General features: G+C 48.5%; 2 protein-coding genes across 7 annotated transcripts in view; one reads left to right on the forward strand and one right to left on the reverse strand.

The window, feature by feature from the left end:
• Positions 1-368: 368 nt before the first annotated feature.
• On the reverse strand, positions 369-5,439 carry LOC107317300 (quinone oxidoreductase-like protein 2). 4 transcript variants are annotated; one of them, XM_015869822.2, is made up of 10 exons: positions 5,123-5,439; positions 4,551-4,674; positions 4,296-4,392; positions 3,583-3,641; positions 3,163-3,228; positions 2,885-2,994; positions 2,646-2,727; positions 2,018-2,199; positions 1,370-1,426; positions 369-591 (listed from the first exon to the last, which is right to left on the reverse strand). In XM_015869822.2, exons 1-10 carry the CDS (start codon positions 5,350-5,352, stop codon positions 588-590), a joined length of 1,011 nt encoding a protein of 336 aa, XP_015725308.1. In that variant the 5' UTR covers positions 5,353-5,439; the 3' UTR covers positions 369-587. The 4 variants fall into 4 exon arrangements, with proteins under 4 accessions (XP_015725308.1, XP_015725306.1, XP_015725309.1 ...); XM_015869820.2 differs by having other exon boundaries at positions 1,370-1,598; positions 5,123-5,393; XM_015869823.1 differs by lacking the exon at positions 4,551-4,674 and having other exon boundaries at positions 1,370-1,598; positions 5,123-5,245.
• Positions 5,440-8,936: 3,497 nt separating this feature from the next.
• Positions 8,937-24,392, forward strand: part of RASAL2 (RAS protein activator like 2) — a 138,215-nt gene continuing 122,759 nt past the window's right edge. For all 3 annotated transcript variants that reach the window (XM_015869599.2, XM_015869600.2, XM_015869601.2), the window contains exon 1: positions 8,937-9,125. In XM_015869599.2, the coding sequence (XP_015725085.1) occupies positions 8,966-9,125 (160 nt within the window). In that variant the 5' untranslated portion in view covers positions 8,937-8,965. The remainder of the gene's footprint in view (positions 9,126-24,392) is intronic.

Here is a 24,392-nt window from a genome sequence, read left to right on the forward strand (position 1 = left end):
TATGGAAGTCTTTGGTCTGCAGGGAACTACTGAGGCAATCTCCACCAAGGAGCAGTCTCCAAGAGATGCTGCCTTTCTGATGGTCAGTCCTTAAATGAGGTCTAGAGGAGATGTAGTCAAGTTCCATCAGCTAAATTACTCTCACCTGTGCTCCCACAGCTGACCCCACACTTGCCTCAGCTGATTAATCAGAGGTTCAGGCTGTGATTACCAGTTTCCCATACAGCAACCAATATAGGAATATCAGCTGTTCCCAGTAGGGCTGGAGTTGCTCACAGCTTACTGCTGCACAGGCTGTGCAAGAATCCAGCTTACATCCAGACAAACCCTGAGACTCTTTGCCCCCAGAAATACTGCTGGGTCAGATATAGTGTGCCATGCAACTTTATTGATGATTTTGGAAGGCCAGATAGCTTTGTAAAAATGACTGCTCCTATAGCCATGTGGTGATGCAGGACAGGCATGAGGTTGGCTGAGGGTTGACCATATGCACAGCCATGCGAGAAATCCCTCACAGCCCTCTTACTTCATGGAGATGATGACCTTCCCAGTGGACTTACGCTGAAGCACGTGGTTGAAGGCTTCATTTACCTGCAGGCACAAAGCCCTGAGTGCTTATGGGGATGGTCATCAGGGCAGGAGGTGCAGAACATGTGGAAGTAGTTGCTGTGTTGTCATGCTTGCAGTGTTATTCACTCAGTAAGAAGTTAATACAACCAGACCCTTGGTTTAGCTTTACGTGGGTTGTACAATAGGCTGTAATGTTTTGCTTGGTGTGAACAAAGAGCTCATGATTTCCATCTGAGCCTGGGCTTTCTGTCCTTGGGATTCAATGCTGGGATTGAAATAACTCAGGAGCCAGCAAGCTCCTGGGTATTCCTCCATCTTGCATCCCTGGATTTACTAGATAGGGGCTACATAAGCGTTTCTAAGGAGCTGTTATTTAAGGCTTGAAACACCATCACATCAGGGGTGGAAAAAAAGTGTTCTGAGCACCTTCAGAGGTGTTTGGGGGGAGGAAATGCAAATGAAGGCACATCACAACCCACTAATCCCCTTCTAAGATATTATCCCAGTACATTACTCTTTAAGACCACAAACTCTTTGGTGTATGAGCATGTGTTTTTATGATTTCCCCATTGAGCACACTGCAATTCCGGCCTTGCAGCAGCAAACCAGAAGTTAATGTCTCCCTGGCTGAAACCCAATGGAAGAAGATTAAAAAGGGTGAGGGAAAATGGGATTTCTTGATTTAGTATTTTTGGATTTTAGGGCTTCTGCGTTTTCTGTGCCAGGGGTCTAACTGCACACACAAACCTATTTCTGCCCCCGTAAAAAGGCCTTGGCAACAGTTCTGAGCCATGTGTACCTCTTCCAGCTTGAAGACCGCTCCAATGCGCGGATGGATCTTTCCTTCCTGGCAATACTGAAGAAGGGAGGACATGGCAGAGGAGAAAAGGGGGAAATCCTCCTGCTGGTACCGACCCCAGTACACTCCCATGGCTGACACGTTCTTCAGGAGCAGTAGGTTGGCAGGAATTGAGGGGATTTTCCCTCCAGCAAAACCCATCACCACAATCCTGCCCTCCCAAACCAAACTGCAGGAAGACAAGTGACAGACGTTTGAAACCTCATCCTAAGGCAACATATGCTAACCTGGCCATGTGGGGCTGAACAAATGCATCTTATTCAGCCTCCAGCTTAGATATTAGGAAAAGTTTCTACTCAGACTGGTGAGATTTTGGCACAGGCTGCCCAAAGAGGTGGTGGAGTCACTGTCCCTGGAGGTGTTCAAGAACTGTGGAGGTGTGGCACTGAGGGACGTGGTCAGTGGGCACGGTGGGGATGGGTTGGGGTCTGACTGGATGATCTTACAGGTATTTCCCAACCTTAATGATTCTATGGTCTCTCTTCTATGATCTTTGCCTCCACCACCAGTTGGGGAAGGCAGAGCCTGGTGGGTTAGCATCACCTTGCTCAAGACGTGCCAATAGCATCACTTCTCACTTTCACTCACCTCCGCAGAGCAGCCTTGAAGATGTCCCCACCAACAGCTTCGATGGCCACGTCGACCCCTCTGCCACCTGTGAGTGCTGCCACCTGCTCCCTGAGACTGTTCTGGCTGTAGTTCACTGCGTGGCTTGCCCCATTTTCCAAGACCAGTTGGCACTTGGGGTCACTGCCAGCTGCTGCTATCACCTGAAAGGAAAGGTGCTCAGCCTCTAGGTATGCTTATTTTAATTAAAAACAATAACAGTTTGGAGTTGGAAACCCCACTCTTTCTCCTTCAATATTCAAATATTCAATATTCAAATATTTTCTTGCATGCATCAAAAGAAGCACACTAAGGTGATGATTTTCATGGGGTTGGGAACAGGACTTCTAAAACGCCTAAGCCTCTAACCCTCTTCTGAAATGATGACCCATGGGGCAGATGCAAAGGGTCTTCATGCTGCCCATGGGGGCAATGGGGATTTATAATGGAGGTAAAGGAAGGACATGTGGCACCTGGATTGTGGGGCTGGTGTCTGACCCAGCAAATGCCTGGGCCTGGTTCTCTGCCACTGCATTACTGTGACTCCAGGCTACCTGCTTGCCAAGGCTGGAGCACATGAGGACAGGAGGAAAGGACAAAGCCTCAGTACCTTTGCCTGGAACACACTGACAGCCAGATCAATGATGGCGAGGCCAGTGGCTCCAGCTCCTGCTGTCACTAGCACTGTTTCCCTGGCAGGAAGAGAAAGAATGAGAAAGCACAATAGAAACATACCCATCATTCCCTAATAGGGCAATATTTCAGCTGCATGGGGATCATACTGACATCAGGGTATGCTGAGTCCCAGTCACTCCGGGGGCTGTGCTGAACCAAAGTGAAGCTGCTCACCATGGCTGCAGACGTGCTCGGTGGTGCAGAGCCAGCCAGGCTGTGCCGTAAGCAACAGGCAGCACTGCTGCATCCTCACTGGACACGTTGTCAGGGATCTGCCACAGTGCCTGTATGTGGGATTCAACGGGCTGACAGCATCACTGGAGCTCACCGTGTGAAAAGGACTCATTTTAAAGGGGTTTTGTATCTCATAGCTGCATGCTGTATCCCACTGCAGCTGTGGCAGAGCTGAAGTGCTGAACTCAGAGGGAAACCCATATACTTGGTGTTCTCACCTTCTCATCAACAATGCACTCCTCTGCCATAGCGCTGACACCAGTCGCACCAATTACCCTCTGTCCCTGCAAGAACAGTCACTGTGTGGGCACCAGGAGAGAAATCACAGAATCCTTAAGGTTGGAAAATACCATTAAGATCATCTAGTCCAACCATCAACCTGCACCCCCTGACCACATCCCTTAATTCCACAGCCCTTGAAAGCCTCTAGGGATGGTGACCTCACCATCTCTCTGGGCTGCCTGTTTGTAAGCATTACTAAGTGGTGCAGCCCCCTCTCAGTTGTGCATTTTGTTTTCTTAAGGAATAGTGAACAGCACAAGCTGTGTCTACCAACAGTGACTGCATTAACTGCATGCACTGCATGCATTTATTCCCTCCTCCCGCTGCATTTCCCTACATCCTCATGTTGTTCTCACCTCCTTCACAGCACTGACGTTTTCTCCTGTCTCCTTTACAGTCCCTGAAAACTCCATTCCTGCAGGATAAGTACATGCACATGCAGCACACGCTGACACAAGCCCACCTTCACACCCACAATTAGCAGCACCCTCGGTTAACAGACCCAGGTTATCAGCTCTTGCTTCCAGCACCTGGAATTTGAGAGAGAACCTCCCAGCAATAGGCACCACTGTACCCCAAAGCATCAGCTGTAATAGTTGCAATGTGAGGAAATCACCCCTGTGCTCTGCTGCAGTGGCTGCTGAGCACCCACCGGTGGAGCAGCCCCAGGGCCAGGCCATGCAGAAGCTGCACATAATGATTTCAGCGGACTTTTCCAAACTCAAGAGATTCTACCATTTGAAGTTCTCAGCAGCAAAGCACCAACTGAACAGAAGATGGCAGCATCAGCACAAGAGACAGCAAGCACCTCTAGTTAAGAATTCCTTATAATTCTGAATCCTGATGCATTTTTGCAGAGGACAGATGCTGCAGGGGAACAGGAGATGCCGTCAGCGCAGTGGCTGACCCCGTGCAGGTGCTATAGTGGCACTGCTGGTACCTGTGTTTGTGGCAGCCACTGAGCTGCAAGAGCTCTGGGCTCCAGGCAGGAGCATCCCCAACCTCAAGGGTGGCTCATTCCCATAGGATGTGACACTTAGTCACCTATGACATCTGGTCACCGACTCACCAGGGGTGAACGGAAGAGCGTGTTTCTCCTGGTACAACCCCTGGCAGGCCAAGATATCTGCAAAGTTTAACCCACAGTAATGGACAGACACACGGACCTGCGAGAGAAGGGGCCAAACATTAACTCCTGCATTCAGCCAAGAGCAGAGATTTAAAAGAGACACCCCAGCCTGGTGGAGACCACACAACATGCATGTATCACAGCCCAGTGACCCAGAGCCAATCTTCCCCTTGATGCCTGGTGGTCCCCACACACCTGGTGTGGCTGCAGCCGAGGGGCCGGGAGGTCCTGCACCAGCAGGGGTTGTGCCAGCTGTGTGCAGAGGGCTGCTCGGTACCCCCGGGCACCATGCTGGGCAGGCAGCCTCAGGGTGCAGAGCCTGGAAGGCAAATGAAGGGGAAATGTTCAGCTTGAGTGGGGAATGCCAACACTTTGCTGCTACTGGGAGGACAGGGAGGGCAAAAAGGGATGGGGATTGTGGGGGGACTGGGATATGGGGAGAGGGACGGGGGGAACTGGGAGTTGGAAGGGTGGAGAAATGGAGTGGGGTGGATAAGGAAAAGGGGATGGGAAACAGCGGGGATGGGGGGAAATGAGATTTGGAACGGACGGGGGTGGAAGGGGAAAGATGGGGAATGCGAGGGAGCACAAGGGGTTATAGACGAACGGACTGGGAATGGAAGGGTGGAAGTGGGGACTGGGTGGGGGGGGTAGACGATGAAGAGAGTTGACGGGGAATGGGGGCGGTACGGAGGCAAAGCGACTCAGAAATGGATGCGAAAGGGCAGGGAATGCGCCAGCCCCACTCCCCCCCAGCTGCTCCGCACCGTAACCCCACCGCCGCCGCCATGCCGCTCCCGCAGCCTTCCGGACCCCGCGTACCGCCCGCCCGGGGCGGAGCCGGGCCGAGCTGGGCAGCGATTGGTACCGGCCATGAGGGAGGTGTCAGCGCCCGGCGGTACCGAGCCGGCCCGGCAGCATCGTGGCCGTGTCGGGTGAGGGGATGCGCAGCGCTGCGCGCCCTGCTCGGAGCGATGCAGCCTCCATCCATCTCCATGGCTCGTGCTGATCTATCGTACAGATGGGTCTGGCTCGTTACACGTCGCTTAATTAGAGCGGCGGCTCAATTTATTTGCCTTGCCTCGTCTTTATTAGCCACCGCTTAGCTCGTAATTAAGAGCAGGATGGGGGCTGTGGGAGCGGCCCACGCGTGTCTCCGCACGGCCTTTGTTCGCAGCCAGCCGCCTCCCCAGCGCCGGGCATTGGCACACGGCTGTGCGCCCAGTAGCGTGGGCAGGAACCTGATGCTTTAGGCAACACGGAAGCACAGCAGAGGCATGGATGAAGCAATGAGATAGGAGCCCAGAGGGAGAAGCCCTACGGCTTTGCTCCTATGGATGGCAAATCCAGAGGTTATTCGCTTCTGAAAATACTCCCCAAGTCGTCCAACAAGAAAAATAGGGAGAAATCCTTCATTCCTCGCAGCCCAAAGACAAACCCTGACCCACGTAGCTGTCATCACAGCATCCATCGCCATCACCTCCCAGCGGCCTGGGGTTATCAGCCTAATGGTGATAATATGGGAACAGCTCCAAAAAAGGCCACTTAAAGACCGTATTCTTCATTGCCAGCCCCATGTCTTTTCACACCAGCTGCAGGGTTTTTCAGATCTTCAGAGCACCCAACCAGTGGCACCATGCTCCTAAAATCAGAGGGACAATGCCCAAATGGCTGCAGCATGGCTTTCCAGCTCCATTTTCCCTCCCATGGGCATCTATTGGCAGGAAAGGCTCTCAGAAGCCCATTTTTGGGGCCACCTGGTGTTTCAGGGGACACTGTCCCACTGCAGCAGGACCAGATATTCCTCTCCTCCATTATAGAACAATTAGAATCTTGCTGAAGCAGCACAAAGCTCAAAGCGAGGTAGGAACCCAACATCCGCACACGTATCCTAGGGGCAGCTGGCACGAGATAAAGGAGGGACGTTCTTTAATATTTAACCTTCCCCCACGCTGTTTCTCCTCTCTTTTTATCAGCGTGCACACTGTCTGCCATCCCCATCCAAACGGGCTTTGCCACGGAGATTCAGGCACTCAGCCCTGCCACAAGTTGGTACAGCAGGTCCAAGGGAACCAAATAGAGCTGAGGTTCCACCCATAAGGAATGGCCAGTGGGATGTGGGCAGCAACCCTGGCTGCTCCAGCTGCAGATGCTTAGGAAAGGGGTTCGGAAAGGGAACACACAAAGCAAGCCTTCCTCCCGGCTTCCGGCACTCGGCGGCGGGGGGACTTCCTGAGCCAGAGGCTGCACGGATCCATCTAATCCTTTCTTTTTTTTTCTTTGAATTCATTTATGCTTTTGGCCTCCATGACATCCTGTGGCAATAAGCTGCAGAACGTAATGATGTGCTGCGTGAGAATGCGCTTCCTTCTGTCCGCTTGGGATGTGGCTGTTCCTCTCTGTGCTCCTTGGCTTGCTGAGCACTTTGGGTTTGAGCAAGGGTTTCAGTTTAACCAGGGCCTGTGTGTTAACATGAGGGCTATGAAGCAGCCTGTGGCTCTGCTTCTCACAGAGGGAATCCTACACATGCACTTGGGTTACTGTCATGCTCCCTCCACAGATACCCGCTGCATCACTGACTGTGAGGACCCCAAGCCAGAACAGCTGCACCAATGCACATGGAACTCTGGCATCTCTGTTTCCAGGATATCTTTATTTACAAAATATATCTATTTTTGCTACTGTCACCCTTCCTATTTTAGTCATCTCTGCTATTTATTATCACTTATTATGCCCCCAAACCAAGGCAGAAGAATGGATTTTGTTTCCCAACGGAGCACAGAACTTCAGAGAGTCCATTTTCGGGTCTCACTGGGAGTGTGGCAGACCCTACTTGATGAGAACCAGTCGCTGCTGTCCCATGTGTAACTGTCATCCCAATTCCGTGTGGCAACTCCTAAAACTCAGCAATTTTTCTCTTGGCAGAAGCTCAACAGCAACATCCTTCCCCTGCAACACAAGCAGCTCCGTCCCCACTTCCCTGCAGCTGCCCCTGCAGGCTCAGGGCAGGCTGGAGGAGAGGATGGGGCTGCAGAGGGAGGCAGAGGGAAAACCTCAACAAGTTAATTGGATTATGGCCACTAAATGATAATGTCTTTGGGGTCCTTTGGGATGTCTCTATGGGGTCTTTGGGGTCCTTTGGGACATCCTTGTGGGGTCCTTGGGGTCTTCGGGACATCTCTATGGTGAGTATATTATCAGCAGCAGTGGGTACAAGCAGTGGTAGAAAGAACATGGGACACGAGGTATTCACATCCAGTGGGCTCACTGCCACTGTGTGAGTCCTGCAGCTCTGACACCCAGCACAAACTTGTTGGGTTTGAGTTGTGATCCTGCCACACTACAGAGCTGAGTTACAGCCTCATCAGAGGGAACTCACGGCTCGCAGCCAAGCTACTGTATAACTCACCGTGTGGGTGCTCTTATTTATTGTAGCTCACAATGAAACAGGACAGCGAGCAGCACGGCTGGATGTGGGAGAGCCGGGTCTGGCTTGGAGCAGCTTTATGGCTGGGGAACGACTGTGTCAAGGGCAGTGTTGTTTAAGTGTCAGAATAAGGGCAAAAATATTTGTATCTTTATACGAATGCAGAAGTTGTGGACAGAGAGGAGCTGTTAGAGGCAGCCTGTGCTAAGCTTCAGGTCTTAGCATGTTGTTTCAGGGAGATGGTTGTGCTGCTACATCATCTCCGCACCATGGAGATAATCACAGCATCTGTGTGCTTGGACAAACTTGCCTGCTTTGTATCGATCAGTGCTGGGCACAGGGCAGGGGAGGGAGCCCAGTGCAAGCTGAACTGCTGCTTGTCCTCCCTGGGAACTCATGTTTTGGTGTTATGATCTGAAACACAGCAGGATCCATGACCCAGAGCCTTACTCTGGTCACTGAGCCATTAAGGTTGAAAAGTCCAACTGATGCCAGTGCCTGCTCTGATTGCATCCGTCAGTGCCATATCTTACCCTCGGGTTGAACAACATGGGACAGTGACCTCCGTGGGCAGCTTGTGCCTTATTGTTCTTTTGGAGGGGGAATGTTCCTTATACCCAACCCGAACCTCTCCTGGCACAGCCTGATGCCATCCATCACCTCTCATCCTATCGCTGTCACCAGGAGCAGAGGCCGACCCCTCCTCACCACAGCCTCCTTTCAGGCTGTTATACAGAGCGATGAGGTCTCCCCTGAGTTCCTTTTACCCACACCGCCCCATCCCATTCCCTCCCCCTCTCCCCATCACATCCCACATAGTTCTGGACACGGCTCAGAACCTCAATGTCTTTCTCACACTGAGGTACCCAGAGCTGAACACAGCACTGAGGTGCGGCCCCTCCAGAGCGGAGCCGCCGCCATTCCCGCAGCGCTCCATCCGCACGCGGCCCCTCGCAGCCCAGCTTAGGCCCGAATCCGGCAGCTCCTCTGGAGGACCCGTCCCCCGCTGCTCCCTGCCCGGCTCCGGAGCGCGGCCGCCTCCTCCCCCTTCTCCTCCCGTCGCTCTGACGCAGGGGGCGGGCGGCGGCGGCCGAGGGGCGGGATGGAGCCGCGCTGAGGCGAGGCGCGGCCGGGGAGCAGCGCGGGCGGCGGCGGCGGCGGCGGTGGTGCCCCGCTCCTCGCCATGGAGGCGGCCCCCGCGGCGAGCGAGCCGGCGGCCTGGGCGGCCGAGGCGCTGGCGGAGCCGGAGTTGGGCTCGGACGAGCTGGAAGCGGCGGGTGGAGCGTTGGACCGCGTCCTGCTGGACTCGGTGTGCCAGCAGCAGGGCTGGGTCCGCGTCTACGGTAAGGGGCGCCGGGGGGCGGTGCGGACTATCGCGGCGGGGTCTGCGCGGAGGGCCCAACTTTTCCCTCAGTTTTGGGCGATCCCCGCTCGTGATTTCGGTGCTCCTCGGCCGTTCCGCGTCCTCCTCCCCTCCCTCCCGCAGCCCTCCGGCCCGGCCCGCCGCCCCCTGCTCCACGACCGGGCTGGTGCTGCTCTGTGCTCGGTCCTCCGGATGGAAGTTTGGGTTGGTTTTGTCTTAAGCAGCGTCCGACTCGTGGCTTTCACTTGAGCTCCTAGACCTGAGTGCTGTGATGTCTGCAATGCTTACAGTCTAAGATGTAACCTTTGTTTTAAAAACAAACAAAAAAAACAACATAAAACCACCTCTCTGCTGCTGTCTGAAGGCTCAGGAGAACCCGAGTGTCTTTGGGTTATTTGTTCACATGGAGCTGTTTCCATAAGGTAAAGTGAGAACTTGCTGGGGATGCCTGGCTCTGGCCTACCTGCCTGGGTGGCTGAAGCAGCAGCGTGCTCAGAATGAGCCTTGGTGAGGAGCAGTGGTGTTGGTGAGGAGCAGTGCTGATGGTGAGGAGCAGTGGTGTTGGTAAGGAGCAGTGCTGTTAGTGAGAGCACACTGTGACAGGCTCATGGGCTGACACCAACGTGTAGATGAACGGAACGGCACCCGTGTGATGGAGCAACCAACTCAAAGGCTGTAAGAATCACAGTAGACTTCAAGCATGTAAAATAACGTCGCGTAGCCCGAGGACCATAGCTAATTATTCTCAGTCTGTGTTTAAAAACAACTCATTATCTCTTTCCCTGGCGTAGAAGCTGATGTGGTGGTGTCACCCTCCCTCCTCCCCTTGAAGCTGCAGTCATGTTATCTAGGATGTGTGTATTTCCTCCTTCCTTGCCTTTTCTTTTTTTGTCGTCCTGGATAAGTTTGCATACAATGAATCGAACTGAAATTGCACCGTGTTTGTGCACAACTAAATGCGGGTTACAGACCTGTGAGTGACAAGTGTTATTTATGGGATTAAAAGTAAAGCCTCCACGCAGTTGTTGGAGGAACCACAGCAGCACAGCTAAAGAAAACAGGGGCAGAAAGCTCAGCCTCATTGTCTGCATTGTCTGATAAACAATGAGAGCACTAACACTAATTATTTCACCATGGATGGCCGGAGGAGAGAAGGAATATATGACATGAAGAGATGAGAGCTATTTTCCGGCATAGCAAGATATGCAGCTTTTGATGCTGTTGTGTTTCTTTTCCACGTGAGATGTGGACAACTGTGTGATGGAGTTGTTCTATGTGAAAGGTGACTGAGGAGCTGTGGAAAGGCTTGTTTTAGAGGAGGAGAGTTTGGTGTCTATCTAGGAATGACCTCTCATTTGTGTACATCTGTTCTGCAGCAGTGAACCATCCCATTCCTATCTGTCTGAGGCAGCAATTACTGGCATGAGGGGAGCTGGTCCAGTTGCAGAGCCTGTAAAACTTCATCTGTAAGCAGAGAGAATAAGCTCTGAGCAGTAAAGTACCATCATTACCCACCTCTTGTGGCTCACCAGCAGCATGACCATGATGTGAGTCCAGCAGGACTTTGCCATGTCTGGGATGTGATTTCAGAGTGACACTGAGGTCCCGCCTGACCTCACTGCGAGATCTAAATCACAGTCGGGCTATTTTTGCATTTCCTGCTGCTGTAGTTAAAGTGTAGCTTTCCCATTCTGTTTTTCTGGAGGCCCCTGCACCTTCTGGTTGGGTGAATTAGCAGGAATGTGATCAGACCACAAGTACATGGTTTCCCTCCTGACAGAGCTTTTAGCAGGCAGCTTCCCCTGCAAGGGTGTTTGAACAGTGAGTGGGAACAGCACGTTTGCTTGTTATGGTGAGAGGTTTAGTTACTTATGAAGCCAAATCATGTGAGTGTCACTGGGTGATGCTTCCAACAACTAGTTTTGACACACAACAATTGTGTGTAAAATACCTATCAATGTGATCTGAGTAACAGCTTCCTTCAGGCTGACTGTATGTGTGGAGTGGGTGAGAGGGAAGGGGGTTGTGTTGCCTGGATTAATACTGTGCTTTTTCCCTCTGTAAAAGGGAAGAGTGACTCTTGAAAGTCTCTACCGGTGTTTTAAGTCGAAGCCTGGACGTCTTTTTCTCTGTTCTTTAGCACTGGTTTGGGGGTAGACGAGGGAATGAATGATTTACAGCTTTCTCAGTGCTAACTCTGAAAACACAGCAATTATATTGCTTGGTACGGCTGACTGAGCGCCCATGGATTTTGTAACAATGAATTATAAAGCTAGCGCTGCAGCATTGGTGTTAAATGTTGCATGTGATGGGGGCAGAATCAGATTTTGTCCAACTTACAGTCTGCATCTAAACAGGGTTGTAAACTTCTGCAGTGGTGGCTGTCAGATCTGCTTCTGGCTCTAAGCTCACGGTGAGCACTCGTGCACTAAAGGGACTGATTTTGAAGCAGGGGTTGTGGAAATAAGTAGAAAATAGCACGTTCAAGAGACCATTCCTTCTTCAGTGTTCATCCTGGGAGTGGGCAGCGCTGCTCTGCGGCCTTATCTGGGCTAAGAAATGTCTTCCCATTTTAGCACTGGTGCTAAAAGTCGATAGTAGCTGTACAAACTATAGTGCAGATCAGATGGGGGTGTTTTCATCACCTTGTCCTCTAACGCTGCCGGTGGCTGGGGACGTGCCTTGCTGCCACAGCAGCCCTGCTTACCCCCCTTCCTAGCAGCAGGAGCCTGCTCTTCACATCTGCACTCAAAGGCTGGATATTGACCTCCAGGCAGAGCTTAACTCCAAATGAAAGCTCTAGACCTGGAATAACCAGACAGAAATGTCTCTGAGCCACCTGAAACTTGAGTTCGAAGCTTTTAAGCATTGGCCCTCAGAAAATACTAGGCTTGTGCTCAGGGCTTGAAGCTCCGGTAATCCACGTAATGTCATGTGGAGATTAAAATACAGCCGAGACTCAAGCACTGACCAGAAGCATCTCTAATCATGTGAAATTCAGTCCAAAAACCCCATTTCCACGCGTTACCTGTTCCAGCAATCTGTCATCTTCCTTACTCTGTTTTGTAAGTGGCTCTGACTCTGTTCTCAAGAGTTTTCAGTTTCTTTACAGCCTGTCTCACTGTTACTTTGTCGGTAGCTTGGTATATTTTTATATACATGTATATATATATATATAATTTCTACTGCTTACAGTGGTACTTAAAAATGCAGAGGTCTTTTCTTTCCTCTTTGGGTGAGCGCTGCTGACAACCAGCATCATCTCGCTGTCAGTAACCCCTGTCCTTTCAGCCCTGCTCACGCTGAGCCATAGAGGCTGGAGAGCCTTTTCCAGGTGATGCCCTCCCCCAAACCCAGCGCCCTGTCCCACGACCTAAGCAGACCCCACCAGGTGGCGGCATTTTCTTGACGGTGGTGCTGGAGCTGCTGAAGATGCCCAAGGCTGCCTGAAATACACAGCGTCTTCTCTCTGCTTCCAACTTCCAGACCTTAGCGTGCACCTCCAGGAGCTCAGTTCAGAAGCCATCTGAAGGCTGCCTGATGAGGAGGAGGTGGGGGAGGATGTGTTTGATGTGAGCGACCAAACTGAAGTTCATAACTCATGCAAGGCCATCTGATGGTTTAGAGACAGCTGTTAAACCCTCCTGGGCTGCTCTTCTCCTCAAGGTGAACTCAGGTGGCATAGCTGGGCTGTGTTCCACATAAAGCTGCGTTTGTGTGTGTGAATCTTTGTCGTTATGGAGGGCTTATTAAGTGGGATAAGCTGAAGGTGTGAATGAGAAGCTGCTGCCAAGGAAAGCTGACAGTCAGCTTATAGCTTGTGGAGTGTCTGTGTAGGCAGCCTTGTTAGGAAGCGGAGGAGGTCGGTGCTTCTGAGCACTGCTTTTCCTTCTGATCAATAGGCTTATTTTTAACTCAGCCAGCAAGTTGTGCAGAAGTGTAAGGTAAGGCTTTGGGGATGGAAGTGATATTTCCTGTGCATTTGGGCTGTCGTGGTGTCTGACCTTATGGCAGCCTTCGTGTACCAATGTGTTGTGTTGTTACAGACATTAAATAACATTAAAGCTCTTTTTACGTCTTGTTAAGGTGATAAATGACAACTGCTTCGAGTTGATTCTCTACTCTAAAAGACAGAATGTGATATGAAGGCTGGAGTTTAAGTTACTGTGCTTGCTGCAGGTTAAAGCTGATAAGCATGCTTTGGGCAGAGGCACTGCCTGCCCTTAACAGCCAGCATCACAGAATCACTAAGGCTTGAGGAAAACCTCTAAGATCATCAAATCCATCCGTCATGTCCACTAAGGGCATCCCTAGGAGGGGAGTGTCCAAGGATGTGACTGAAGCACTCATGCAGATGATCTGCTGGTACCTGTCATGTGCCAGCTCCTCCTTTGTAGTGTGTCATACATTTGGGCTATGACTTGGAGAGCAGCTGAGGGCTGCCTGTATCCTTCTTTCTCCTTTGCTTTGCTCCCAGCTTTGCAGTGTTAGCCCTTCCATGTTCAAACTGTTTGCCCACTCCCTTTTTAAGGAACACTGGTGTTAATTTGTGCATAAATGGTTGGTGTCAGGGTGGTTTTTTCTTGCTCTTTCCATAGTTGTTTTTAGCTGGGCCCTTTCAGCTGCCTGTGTTGTGCCAAATGTTGCCTAGGTTACTCATTTATTAAAAGTCACTGAAGTATTTGGAAGTATCAACAATTCTGGTGTGTGCCGGGGAAAACGAGGATGACATGATGTTCAAACACCCAGTTTCCTGACTCCTGCCTTTCGGCCGCACGATTTGTCTCTGGCCAAACATTTTAATGCGGTGCTGTTTCCTATTTTTAAACAATAGGGAAAAAAAGGGGAGAGATAACGGGAGCGTAACTATGACCCGTTGGCTTATTATGAGATCATGGGTTCCTTTCAACTGATATTTATAGATTTAAAAAGAAAAGGGGGGGGGGGGGGAGAAGAAGCTGAGATTTCAGCATTTTTCTGGCATATATGCTTTCATAGCCCCAAGGTCACCGAGTCAAACCCTCATCTGAATTCTTTCAAAGCCCTCTGTAAAGGTTCATCGTAATCATGGAAGTGAGATCTGTGTCTGCAAGAAAAGTAACCAAAGGAAGGGAAGAATTACTGCGTTTTGGTTAGTAAACTTCTAACAGTCCTTTGTGTGCTTTGTCCCCCCTCTCTTCATCTCGGAAAGCCATTACAGAAATGATCAGGAGAGAATCACGTTTGTTAATTCTCTTTAATGGCTTTTCAAAAGGTCACAAAACTGTAGAAAGGCTCTTCTCCATGAATCTGGATTATTTTTAATTATAAGGCAAGTTGGAGTAGTGCAAGTAATGAGCTCTTGGAGGTGGAGGGAGGTCTTTGCGCTTAAGTAAATGTAAAAGCACGTCTTGGATTTAGACTCTGTATTATCTAAAGGATTATTATGTTTTTTTCCCTACAGCTGGGAATGCCCCATTAAAAATTAGCTCTTACACTGCCAGCACAGGCAGCCACTTAGTTCAACACATTAATTCTGCAAACTGTGGGAAAACGACTCCCATTTCAGCAGATGTGCGGTGCGTCTGCTGTGGATTTGCATAAGAATGCATATGCTTCACTGTTCGGTTCTGGCTTGATTAAAACTTGCAGGCACCTTTTCCTTTCCCGTAGTGCCGTGTCTGCATTCTTGGACATTAGTAGTTTAATTGAAAAAGCCCTGTTTTCTTATTTGTTCAGGTTATTCATTGTATTTACCCGGCGTTGTGCTGTAGATGTGCGTGGTGTTTTGCAGATGGAGGCTGCCTTTGGATACTGAAGTCTGGACTGAAGAAGAAAGGAAATGGTGAATAAGTTTCGAAGGAGATGGAGAATTACACGGTAGAGTGTTTTGGGAGGGGGCTGTGTGCCTGGAGATGTGCTCACAAGGAGATACAGGACTGGGAGCCAGTATTGCTGGAGGATGAGAAGTATTTAGAGACTAAAAGTGACCCCCCATCTATCAGGCTTCGTAGAATCATCTGGGCTAGAAAAGGCCTCAGAGATCCCTGAGTCCAACCACCAAGTCCCTCCCAGCAGTAGGTCCAAAGCATTCAGCAGAACCCTTCAGCTTGCTCCTTTTCCCAGTGTGATTTGCATGGGAAAACAACAAAAAAAACCATAAAAAATAAAAAGCCATATTGTGGCACCAGTTCTGGAAGCTTGCTGTACTCTGGGTACCAGTTGAAGCACGATACCCACAGAGTGGGTCCTGGAAAAGAAGGCGACAACTCAGATTGTGGTGTGAAGTTTCTGACAAGGAGAAACGAATTAGGAAGCAATGCTTTGCATAGGCTGCCACATCAAATGCTGGATGCGTTCCGCCGGGAGAAGAGGCTTTGTGTCTTTGTGTCTGGGTTTCTTGTAGGGGTTTTTTGGCATGAAGGAATAAAAGACAACAGAGCAGCATTCAAGAGGAAGTTTAATGCTGGAGGAATGCAGCTCTGGAAGGGCACTGCCCCAAGTGTCCTGCTGCATGATGGGGCCCTCATTACCAGCAGAGCACTTCAGGGCTGGCGATCATCGGAGTTTTGCATCTCCAAATTAAGTTGCCATTGACTCAGTGGATTGGATTATGATAAGCAGAGGTAATTCACACCTGAGCTGACTCTTTAGTGCAAGCTTGAGTGCAGATGCTGAGCTTGTCAGCACACCATATGGGAACAGGAGTTTCCCATCCTGGGACAGCATGGCCAGAGAGGCTGAAGTCAATGAAAATAGACGAGAGGAGTGAAATGATGATGGCTTCTTCAGTTTTGTGTGCTGCCTTATGCAATCCCCAAGTCTTTTGGGTTTAAATAAAATTGAATCAGCTACACTTACTCACACCATTCATTGTCTTGCAGTGTGAGTGCATCTGAAGCATCAGCGGTTTTATTGGAGAGAGCTGCTGAGATGTAGGAAGGTGAGGAAACGGGGCACAAGTAGGTCAGATAACTCGCCTAAGGACACGCATCAGAAGTCAGATCTCCTGAGACCTCTGCAGTGCTTTGCTTGCATAGCTCGATTTGCAGTGCCTTGCATTTGGGATACCTTTAAGCCTATTACTTTGCTTGGATCCTCCTGTGGCTATTAATAATCCTCTCAAATACTGCATTAGCTGTCAGATCTGCAGGTCAGCAGGGCAGGATGCTCCACAGGGAAGCTTCCATTCAGGTGGTTATGTCTGCTCGCTCCCTTTTTTGGCAGCAACAGAGGTGAAGTTTCGTTGACCTTCAAAATGTAATAAACTTATCTCACTGCAGTGATAGCAGGCTGGGCTGCTGGCACGGAGGGCGTTGGACAGCCAGTACTGATTAACTCCTCTCCATTTGTGTACAGGGCCAGGTGTGTGCCTAAATCGTTATTTCCAAGAAGATAACTCTTCACTGTAGAGGAAAATGCATCACAGATGGAGGCTGGAAAACAACTGAGCAAAGATTATACCACCTGAAGCTCTACCATACTTTCCATGGCATTTGAAATCCTGTGCTGCTGAGTAAAACATCTTTGTTTTGTTGGCTTTGTGAGGGGAGCTGAGTGATGTGGATTCGTTTTCCATATTAGTTTGGTATTTCATCTCAATGTGCAGCCCAGGCACTTTGCAAGAGGAGAAGACAAAAAGCTTCCCGAGAACCATGTTTTATTTATGCTGTAGGTTGTACCTCAGGCTGTGCAGCCTGGCTGCTGCAACCCAAGCACAGCGCTGGGAAAGCACTAGGCTTCCTCATCAAATAGTGCTGAGCAGTTTTTGCTTCATGGTACTTTTCTGGAATGGTTTGCCATCTTTTTGCTCACAATGGTGAGTAGTTGATGGGGAGGAAAGCAGGGAAAATGGGGGGGTGTCACCAAGGCAGAAATAAAGAGCTCTGACAAAAGGATAGGGTGTAAAAATTCGGTGTGCTTTTAATCCTTGCTTGAAAAACAACACAACAGAATAGGGTGAAAATTGAAAGGTCTCTGCAAAACTAGCATGGCTATCAACACCAAACCTGTGTGTAGTCAACTCACCTACGTGTAGTTGGCTCACACTTATATGTGTGTGCTTCTAAGCAGCTGTGAATTATCCTTATCTCCTCAGTCATATATTCTGACTTTATTTTATTACTTGTAAGCCCTGTCTGTGTGAAGAACCTGAAGTGCAATAGCTGTTACTATCAAGGGATGTAAGTGTTTTCCTTGCAGTTACCTGACTGTTCTCAGGATGGTTTTGAAACAACATCAGCTCCATGCATAGAAGGCTCTCTGATGAGAGGTGAGGTAGTTTCCCATATGAGTAGGTAGGAGTTCCTATAAACAAGTGCCAAGAATTAAATTGACCTACTTCTTCTTTGCTGAGAAACTGCTTGCTGTGGTTGTAGGTTACGCTAACATAGACGTGCACTTTTTGTCTAAGCTGTTATTGAAGGGATGACTGACAGCACCCAGTGTTCTTTGTGCTCACAATGACAGCGTGGGTAGTAAGTTCTGTAGGATCAGCCCAGGCTCTGCTGTTTGGGTTGTGGGATCCTTTAGTTGTCACGTGCATCCTGCTGTAGAATATAAGCACCAAATCCATTCATGAATCTGTCTTGTGCCCAGCTGGCACAAGGTGATTTAGGGAAGCTTGCTGAATTACAACTGTTAGGAGAGAGGTGTGGGGTTGGGTTGAGATCTACTGTTACTGGTGGAGTGTGGGAGGGTTACTGTTTCAGTCAAAACCCCACAGGGTTATATACAAAACTACAGTAGCTTTGCAAGAGACTTAAAGGAGAAGCCCTAGAGCATCCTGTGCCATGTGCTTGTGTTTCCTCCATGGAATGGCTCACTGCTTGCAGTGATCTAGTTGTACTTTTGATGTCCATTTATAACAACCACTCAATTCCATAGCTGACACGGTATCCCTCCCTGTTTTGTTTCCAGACTTCATTGATGTGGCTTCTTTGTGACCTACCTCACCACTTTAAGGTTGCTTCTTTTTTTCTTTTTCATTCTGTTCCAAAAGGAAGTGCCTCCCATGAGAAACATCTGAAATTTGCTCACCTGCTTTTCATGCTGGTAGGTAGAAATGTGGACCCAACTGAATGGGCAGCCTTTGGTCACACCAACCATATGACTTTTAGGTACTTTCCTTCCTAAGCTCTATTGCTGGTCATTCTGAGATCCATGGGGGTGGCTGTTCAGAGAATTGGGGAAGGAAATGCCTGTGTTTCCTTGGAGCTCTTGTTACTCATTGCTGTGAAGTGTGTCTGTGAGGACACTGCATTTGCCCCTTGTCCTTTCAGGGGGCCGGCGATGTGTCATGCACTTATTACTTGCACAGCTCGGGGAAGGAACATCCCAATTCCTGCTCCTTTTACTCATTCTGGGATATTCTTTTGCATTCTTCCCTGTGGTTTCTTCCTGTAATTTCCACAAGTGGTGATTCAGCTCAAGGCTTAGCTGTATCTCTCTCTTCAATTAGTGGTGCCTTTGCTTTTTATCTGGGGCATGAGGTATGCGTTTGCTTATTCGTGGGGACACTTGAAAACCAGTTAATGTAATGCAGATGTGCAGTTTTCAGCAGCTGCATAGCATTTAGCTATTTTAGTCTTATGAAGGAATTAATACCTCAAAGTATTACATATCATTGGAAAAGAATAATTCACTTTTGTAATGTCACAATATGGACGTAGCTTTGTGTTTGTAGTCATCGTCCCTTAAGACTTGAGGCTTTTATCCTCCCTATCCTCCCTTTTATCCTCCTCTTAGGTGCCGTGTTGATGTAAACACAGGTTAACCCTGAAGAAAAAAGCCCACACGGGCCCTTCTCCTGGAATCTTAATGGCTTTTTGGTTAAGTGGCTTTGGATCCAAAGAGCAGCTCGGTCTTTGTGTTTGTTTGTTTGTGCTTTTGATTGTGACTGTGCGGTTCTTGCTTGTAACAGCAAAGCCACAAGGAAAATAGTTTTGTGTGTGTGTGTGTATAAATGGCAGTGTGGATTTCAGCAGAGGTGACATCCAGCTTTTGTTACAGTTTGGGGGTGAGCTTGTTTTTGCTCCATTTGTGCTGTGCATGCAGCGCTGCACTGTATTGGGAAAACCCTTAGCAGAGCGTGAATGAAGAACTGAAAGCAGCTGGAGCTGCTCACCAGTGGTACGAGTAGCAGCTCACTGTTATGCGTAAGATTCCTCACTCCCACTCTGGTTGCCTTGTATTACTTAAAAGTGATGCATTGGTATCAATGTGAGATACACATGTGCTTGTACATGGAGTGCTTGGAAGGCTTCAGTAGCCAAAAGTGTGGCCCAAAGTAACTGCTTTGGAGTCTTTGCCTCAAAAGCTGAGCACAGGGCATCGGGCTGAGCCTCTCTAAGACTCTGAGGTTAAATGAACTGGATGTGATTGGGCAGAAAATGAAGAATTCAGCAAAAGAAGTGGCTGCCAGCTGCGGTGCGGTGTCAAGCTGTTCTCCCCAGTAGGCTGCTGGACAGAGCGGCTTTCTGCACATTTCTTACCAGCAGGGTCCAGGCTGAAGGAGGGGCTGTTTGTGTTGGAGGTGAGCTCGGTACAGAGGCCGTGCTTGTGTGCAGTCATGGCATGTGGAAGCTTTTAGTGGTTTGCAGATTAATTTTCGGATATTCCTTTTCTCTGCTTGAAATATCCAGTAAGGCAGGTGAAACCCAGGAGGGAGAGCTATTAATTTCTATCCTTTCATTTCTTTAGTGTTACTCTTCATAAGAGAATAGAAACCAACGAATGCAAATCTGTTCTCCAACACACGCAGACACGTTTTGTTGCTTGGAAGCTGAACAGGAGCTGTAATGAATTATCAGTGCTCGATTCCAGAGCTGTGACAATCTGGCATTGCCTTAATATTCTGAGCCATCGCTGGTATTATTCCTTTGCATTTTTTCCCCCTTTGTCTGCTTCAAACCTGTGTTCTAATCTGAATGCTGTTGGTTTCTAGGATTGAAAGAGATGTTGGCTGGCTCTGTGCTTTGCTCAGTTTTCTTTTTATCCCTCCCCCTTAATAGTACAAATGCATCCCGAATTAGAAGTGATATGGAAAATTGCCATTTTTTCCAGTTCTGTTCACAATTGTCTCTCTAGAGTGTGACAATACATAACTTATTCATGACAGAGGGAATTACTTAATAAGCAAGGAACTTTTCTAAAAGAATCCCAGTACTTTCAGGGGAAAGTCTTCTTGCTTTGTCAAAACTAGGAGCAAATGTGCTCTGGGTTCTCTGGCAGCAGTGACAGCTTATCTTCGGAAATAAGTTCAGATTAATTTACATGTGTCTTTATTTTAATATGTAGCTTGCTTACTCAGATGGCAATTACATTCAAGTTAATGGTAATGTAAAACAGCAGGATCTAGAGTAGATCTCCAGCCCAAGGGCTGACCATTTTTACTATCCAGCTGTTTTCCAAGTGATTTATTCCATTTTCCCACTTGGCTTCCCTGCCTCACCCCTCGGTCTGAGCCTCGGCGCTTGCAGCACAGTGTGGGTGGCAAGACAGGAAGAACAGCTGCACTTCACAGCTCCAATAAATGACTTTATTACATTTGTGTCTGCATTACGCTAATACCAAACGTCTAAGTTCACTAACACAGATTGCCATCGTTCCCACCCCACCAGCGTGCAGTGAGGACCGACAGTATCACCCCGGCTATGCAGGGCTGTGCTTTGCTGCTGGGCATGTGCTCAGCCTGAAGTGCTGCTGCCTTTCTTCTGCTTCTTATGTGTTGGGTGTGATGTGAAGAAGGGAGAATGCACTCCCAGACAGCTCAGGAAGAAGCCTGGATGACCTGTGAGAAACAGGATTGCTGTGAGTTGGGAGTTGCCTTGTACTTCTTGGGACGTAGCTCAGCTTTTGTATGGCAAAGTTAAACATAATTTCTTGCGGCTTTTCCTCCTTCCTCACATAGGACTGGGGTCCTGTGCTGGAGAGGGGGGCCCTCAGGAGCTCTCCCTTATTCTGGCCGTGCCCTGCTTGGGAGCACAGCACAGCCTGAAAGCAGCAACCGAAGCACTTCAAGGGGGATTTGACAAATCCACCTGTCAGTGTCACCAGACACAGATTTATCATCTTTGACAAGTAGAAAATTGCTTTGACTTGTCTGCAGGACAAGTAAAAATTACTAATAGTGATGGGGTATTTTAAAAATTGTCGCGATCATGTAAATCCTGTTATCTCTGTAACCCAACATTGGCAAGCCCTGAGCTGGAAAATGACATTAACTTGCTTGAAAAAAAACTGTCCAGTGTTAACAGATAACTGGATATTTTCCCCTCCGTTCATTTCTAAATCCTGTTGCCTTTGAAAGGCTGACACTTCTGTTCCTTAGCCCCGTGTCCCCACTAACAGAAAATTAAAGGAGATTTTCCTTTAAAGAAAGGGGGGGTGGGGGAAGCGTGTAGCTACATCACATTGTAAAAATGCAAAGGAAGCAAAGACTCCTAATCTGACAAAGCATCAGTGTTTAGGCTATAAGCTCATTATAAGCCTTGTGTAGCAGGAGCAGAGTTTTTCAAATTAATTTCGATGTATTATCATAATAAACATTTTAATAATATCCTTTCCTTCCCTCCTGTCAGCAGCAGCTGAATATTTCAGTGAGCTACCCGGGCTGTCATGGCAGCCCTTATCCTCAGCATCTCTGCAGATCTGTTTCCAGGAATGCTTGTAGGTATTTCCAGCTCCATGCAATGTCCCAGGCCATGCTGCCTCTGCTGTTCTTGTGTGCTGTATTTAAGCCAGCTTGTATTTCCAGAAGACACTTGGGGCATATTCAGCCCTTCTTTTCTTTTTTTAACTCTTTATCCTATTTGCTAGGAAATGCAAAGAAATCTCATTGTACTGCGTTTAAATCTTTCAGGAGTCTGGGAAACAGCTGGTGGGTCACATCTAACACCTTGGAAAACAAGTCTTGCGCTGTACAAGGTTTGTTTGGTCTGGTTAATGTTGGCCTGTGATAAGAAGCAGAGCCCAGGTGCTGTAGCTGAAGGCTTGGATAGTTCAGAAGTCAGAAGCAGGGTATTTATACCACAGGACCGGTAGGGATTAGGGAGCTGTGCAGAGCCCAGCACTGCCTGCAGCTTGCTAGCAGCTGCTGAATTTCCAGGTTGTCACCCTGCCTGGATTTGATAATGCAGCTCCCTTTTCTCCTGTTGCTGTTCTGCGCTCTCATCATTTGTCAGCAGTTGTGGTCCAAGCACAACCTTAGTGTGCATCCTCTGCAGCCTGTCCTTTGTAGCCAGAAACTGCCTTAGTTACTGGCTCTGTTTCCACAACAATCTCATCATCACTCCATCTCTTTCAACACCTCTGCTTCCTGATTTTTTTTTTCCTTCCCATCAGTAGCTTTGGATTTTTGTCATCTGGTGCCTGTGTAATGCTGTGTGCTGTCCTGAGCTAATGGGCAGTGAGTAGGAGAGCTCTGGAAAGCTGTGTGAAGGCTGGAAGTCAAATCAAAGCCTCCCAGCAAAACACTGGCTTAATCATGAGCTGTAGCGTGTGCAACTGGTGCTTCTCGTCTCCTTTCCAGCCCCATCCTTCCGTTGCCCTTCTGTTGCCTGTTCTATTGCTGTTGGGGTTTGTTTGGGGATGGAGGGCTGGTTTTTCAAGCTGAGGTGCAGCAAGTACAGTAGCTTAATGTACTCATTTAAGGCAACTGCAAAACAGGGACTGAATAATTGTCCAAACGTTCTATCAAATCCTGTGTAGTAACAGTAATCATGGATAAAATGCATGACGTTTTCTCAGTGATTCCATCCATTAGTACTGAAGTTAAGCAGTGAAATTTAGATGTGTTTTTTGCTTGTTTTTTTTTTTTTCCTATGGTATTTTTGCTGAAGCTTGTCGTGAATGATTCTGCTTTCTTCAGACTTTTCAGCAGCAGCTTGTTAAGAAATGAGGCGTTCTCAGAACTGCACCAGTTTAAAAACGAAGGGTGGAGGATTGTGTGCAAATGAGGAAGTAAACAACAGAGCCTTTGGAATTTCAGTCTGCTGTGAAGAGGAACAGCTTCAGGAAGAAATTGTTTCTGAGTTCTAAGAAACTTGTGCAAAGCTGAGAGAGAAAAACAGCAGCCCTTCAGCTTGTGATCTGGTGCACTCTTTAAACGCGTTTCAACATCAACATGGATATAAGCAATAAAGATGGAAGATAGGAGTTAAAAGCACCTCTAATGAAAATACTGATAAGGCCAGAAGAGTTAAGCTTTACTGTAGGGATGAAATGCTTCTTGCACTTGTGTGTTAAGCAGCCTTATGTTGTTTTAAAGAATGTTTGGGGAAGGCAAAGCTATAGGAGACACAGAGATTTCATAAAGATCTCCATTAGTGCTGGCCTGTCGTGCCAACAAGAGCCAAGGAGGTGTGATGGAACAAGGCTGGTTTAGAAGGTTGTTTTCATGGAATCATTAAGGTTGGAAAAGACCAGTAAGATCATCTAGTCCACCCATCAACCCATCCCTACCCATCAACCCATCTCTACCCATTAACCCATCCCTACCCCTGTCCCTGAATCTTTTGTTGCACTTGAGTTGCTATTTGCCATTTTATTTTAGTAGCAATTTTGTCTCATGTAACTACTGAAGGCATCAATATATAGAACTTTCCTAAGGAAAGAGTGCTTCTAAGGGCGATTTTATGCCAAATCTGATTTTGTGTCATGGAGTGTCCTGGAATGAAGGAGCAGTGGAAAAGAGGATGCTGCAAGCACCTGGTAATTCAGCTCCAACTCTAGAAATAGAGCAGGTAATGTCTCCAGGCAATTGTGTTGGGTGCAGGCTGCTCTCTGTCTAGCCCAGCCCCCAGTGGGTGCCCTGTGCGTGCAGCTGAGGAATGTGCTTTAAAAAGCCACTTTCTGGAATACCGCTTCGTTATTTTTTCCTATCTCAAATACTGAGCTGTTGATACTCTCAGTGTTTTTGAGCTGCGTTTCCTGTTGGAAGTGGTGAAGTAGCGGTGGCCAATGAAGGCAAAAGCTGCTCGGATTTGAAAATGACCTCCAGGAAGCAACGTTTTTGCTTATTTTAAGCCATGCACAGGCATCATTCTGTGTTTTTTCTGTCCTTACAGAAGCAACTTGTAATATTTCATCCTCCATCCCATCTGCTCCAAATGCATCCAGATATGAAAAAACAGTTTGTGCTGAGTCCTTCCTCCTGCAAAGCATGAGCCTCCTGAATAGCAAGAGCCTCCTGCAATGCTGGTGCTGCTGGGGCTGCAGGCTGCAGCTTAGCTGGGAAGCAAGAAATAGGCACAGTGGAAAGGAATTG

Source organism: Coturnix japonica, chromosome 8 (assembly GCF_001577835.2).
Source record: "Coturnix japonica isolate 7356 chromosome 8, Coturnix japonica 2.1, whole genome shotgun sequence".
Classification (NCBI taxonomy): domain Eukaryota; kingdom Metazoa; phylum Chordata; class Aves; order Galliformes; family Phasianidae; genus Coturnix; species Coturnix japonica.

Excerpts from the sequence above, each read along its gene's own strand:
- LOC107317300 (XM_015869820.2), bottom strand. The coding sequence starts at position 5,352 with ATGGAGATGGATGGAGGCTGCATCGCTCCGAGCAGGGCGCGCAGCGCT. Across the intron at positions 4,675-5,122 it reads GCGGCGGCGGTGGGGTTACG|GCTCTGCACCCTGAGGCTGC; the intron begins GTGCGGAGCAGC and ends TTTGCCTTCCAG. Across the intron at positions 3,642-4,295 it reads CGCTCTTCCGTTCACCCCTG|GAATGGAGTTTTCAGGGACT; the intron begins GTGAGTCGGTGA and ends CTTATCCTGCAG.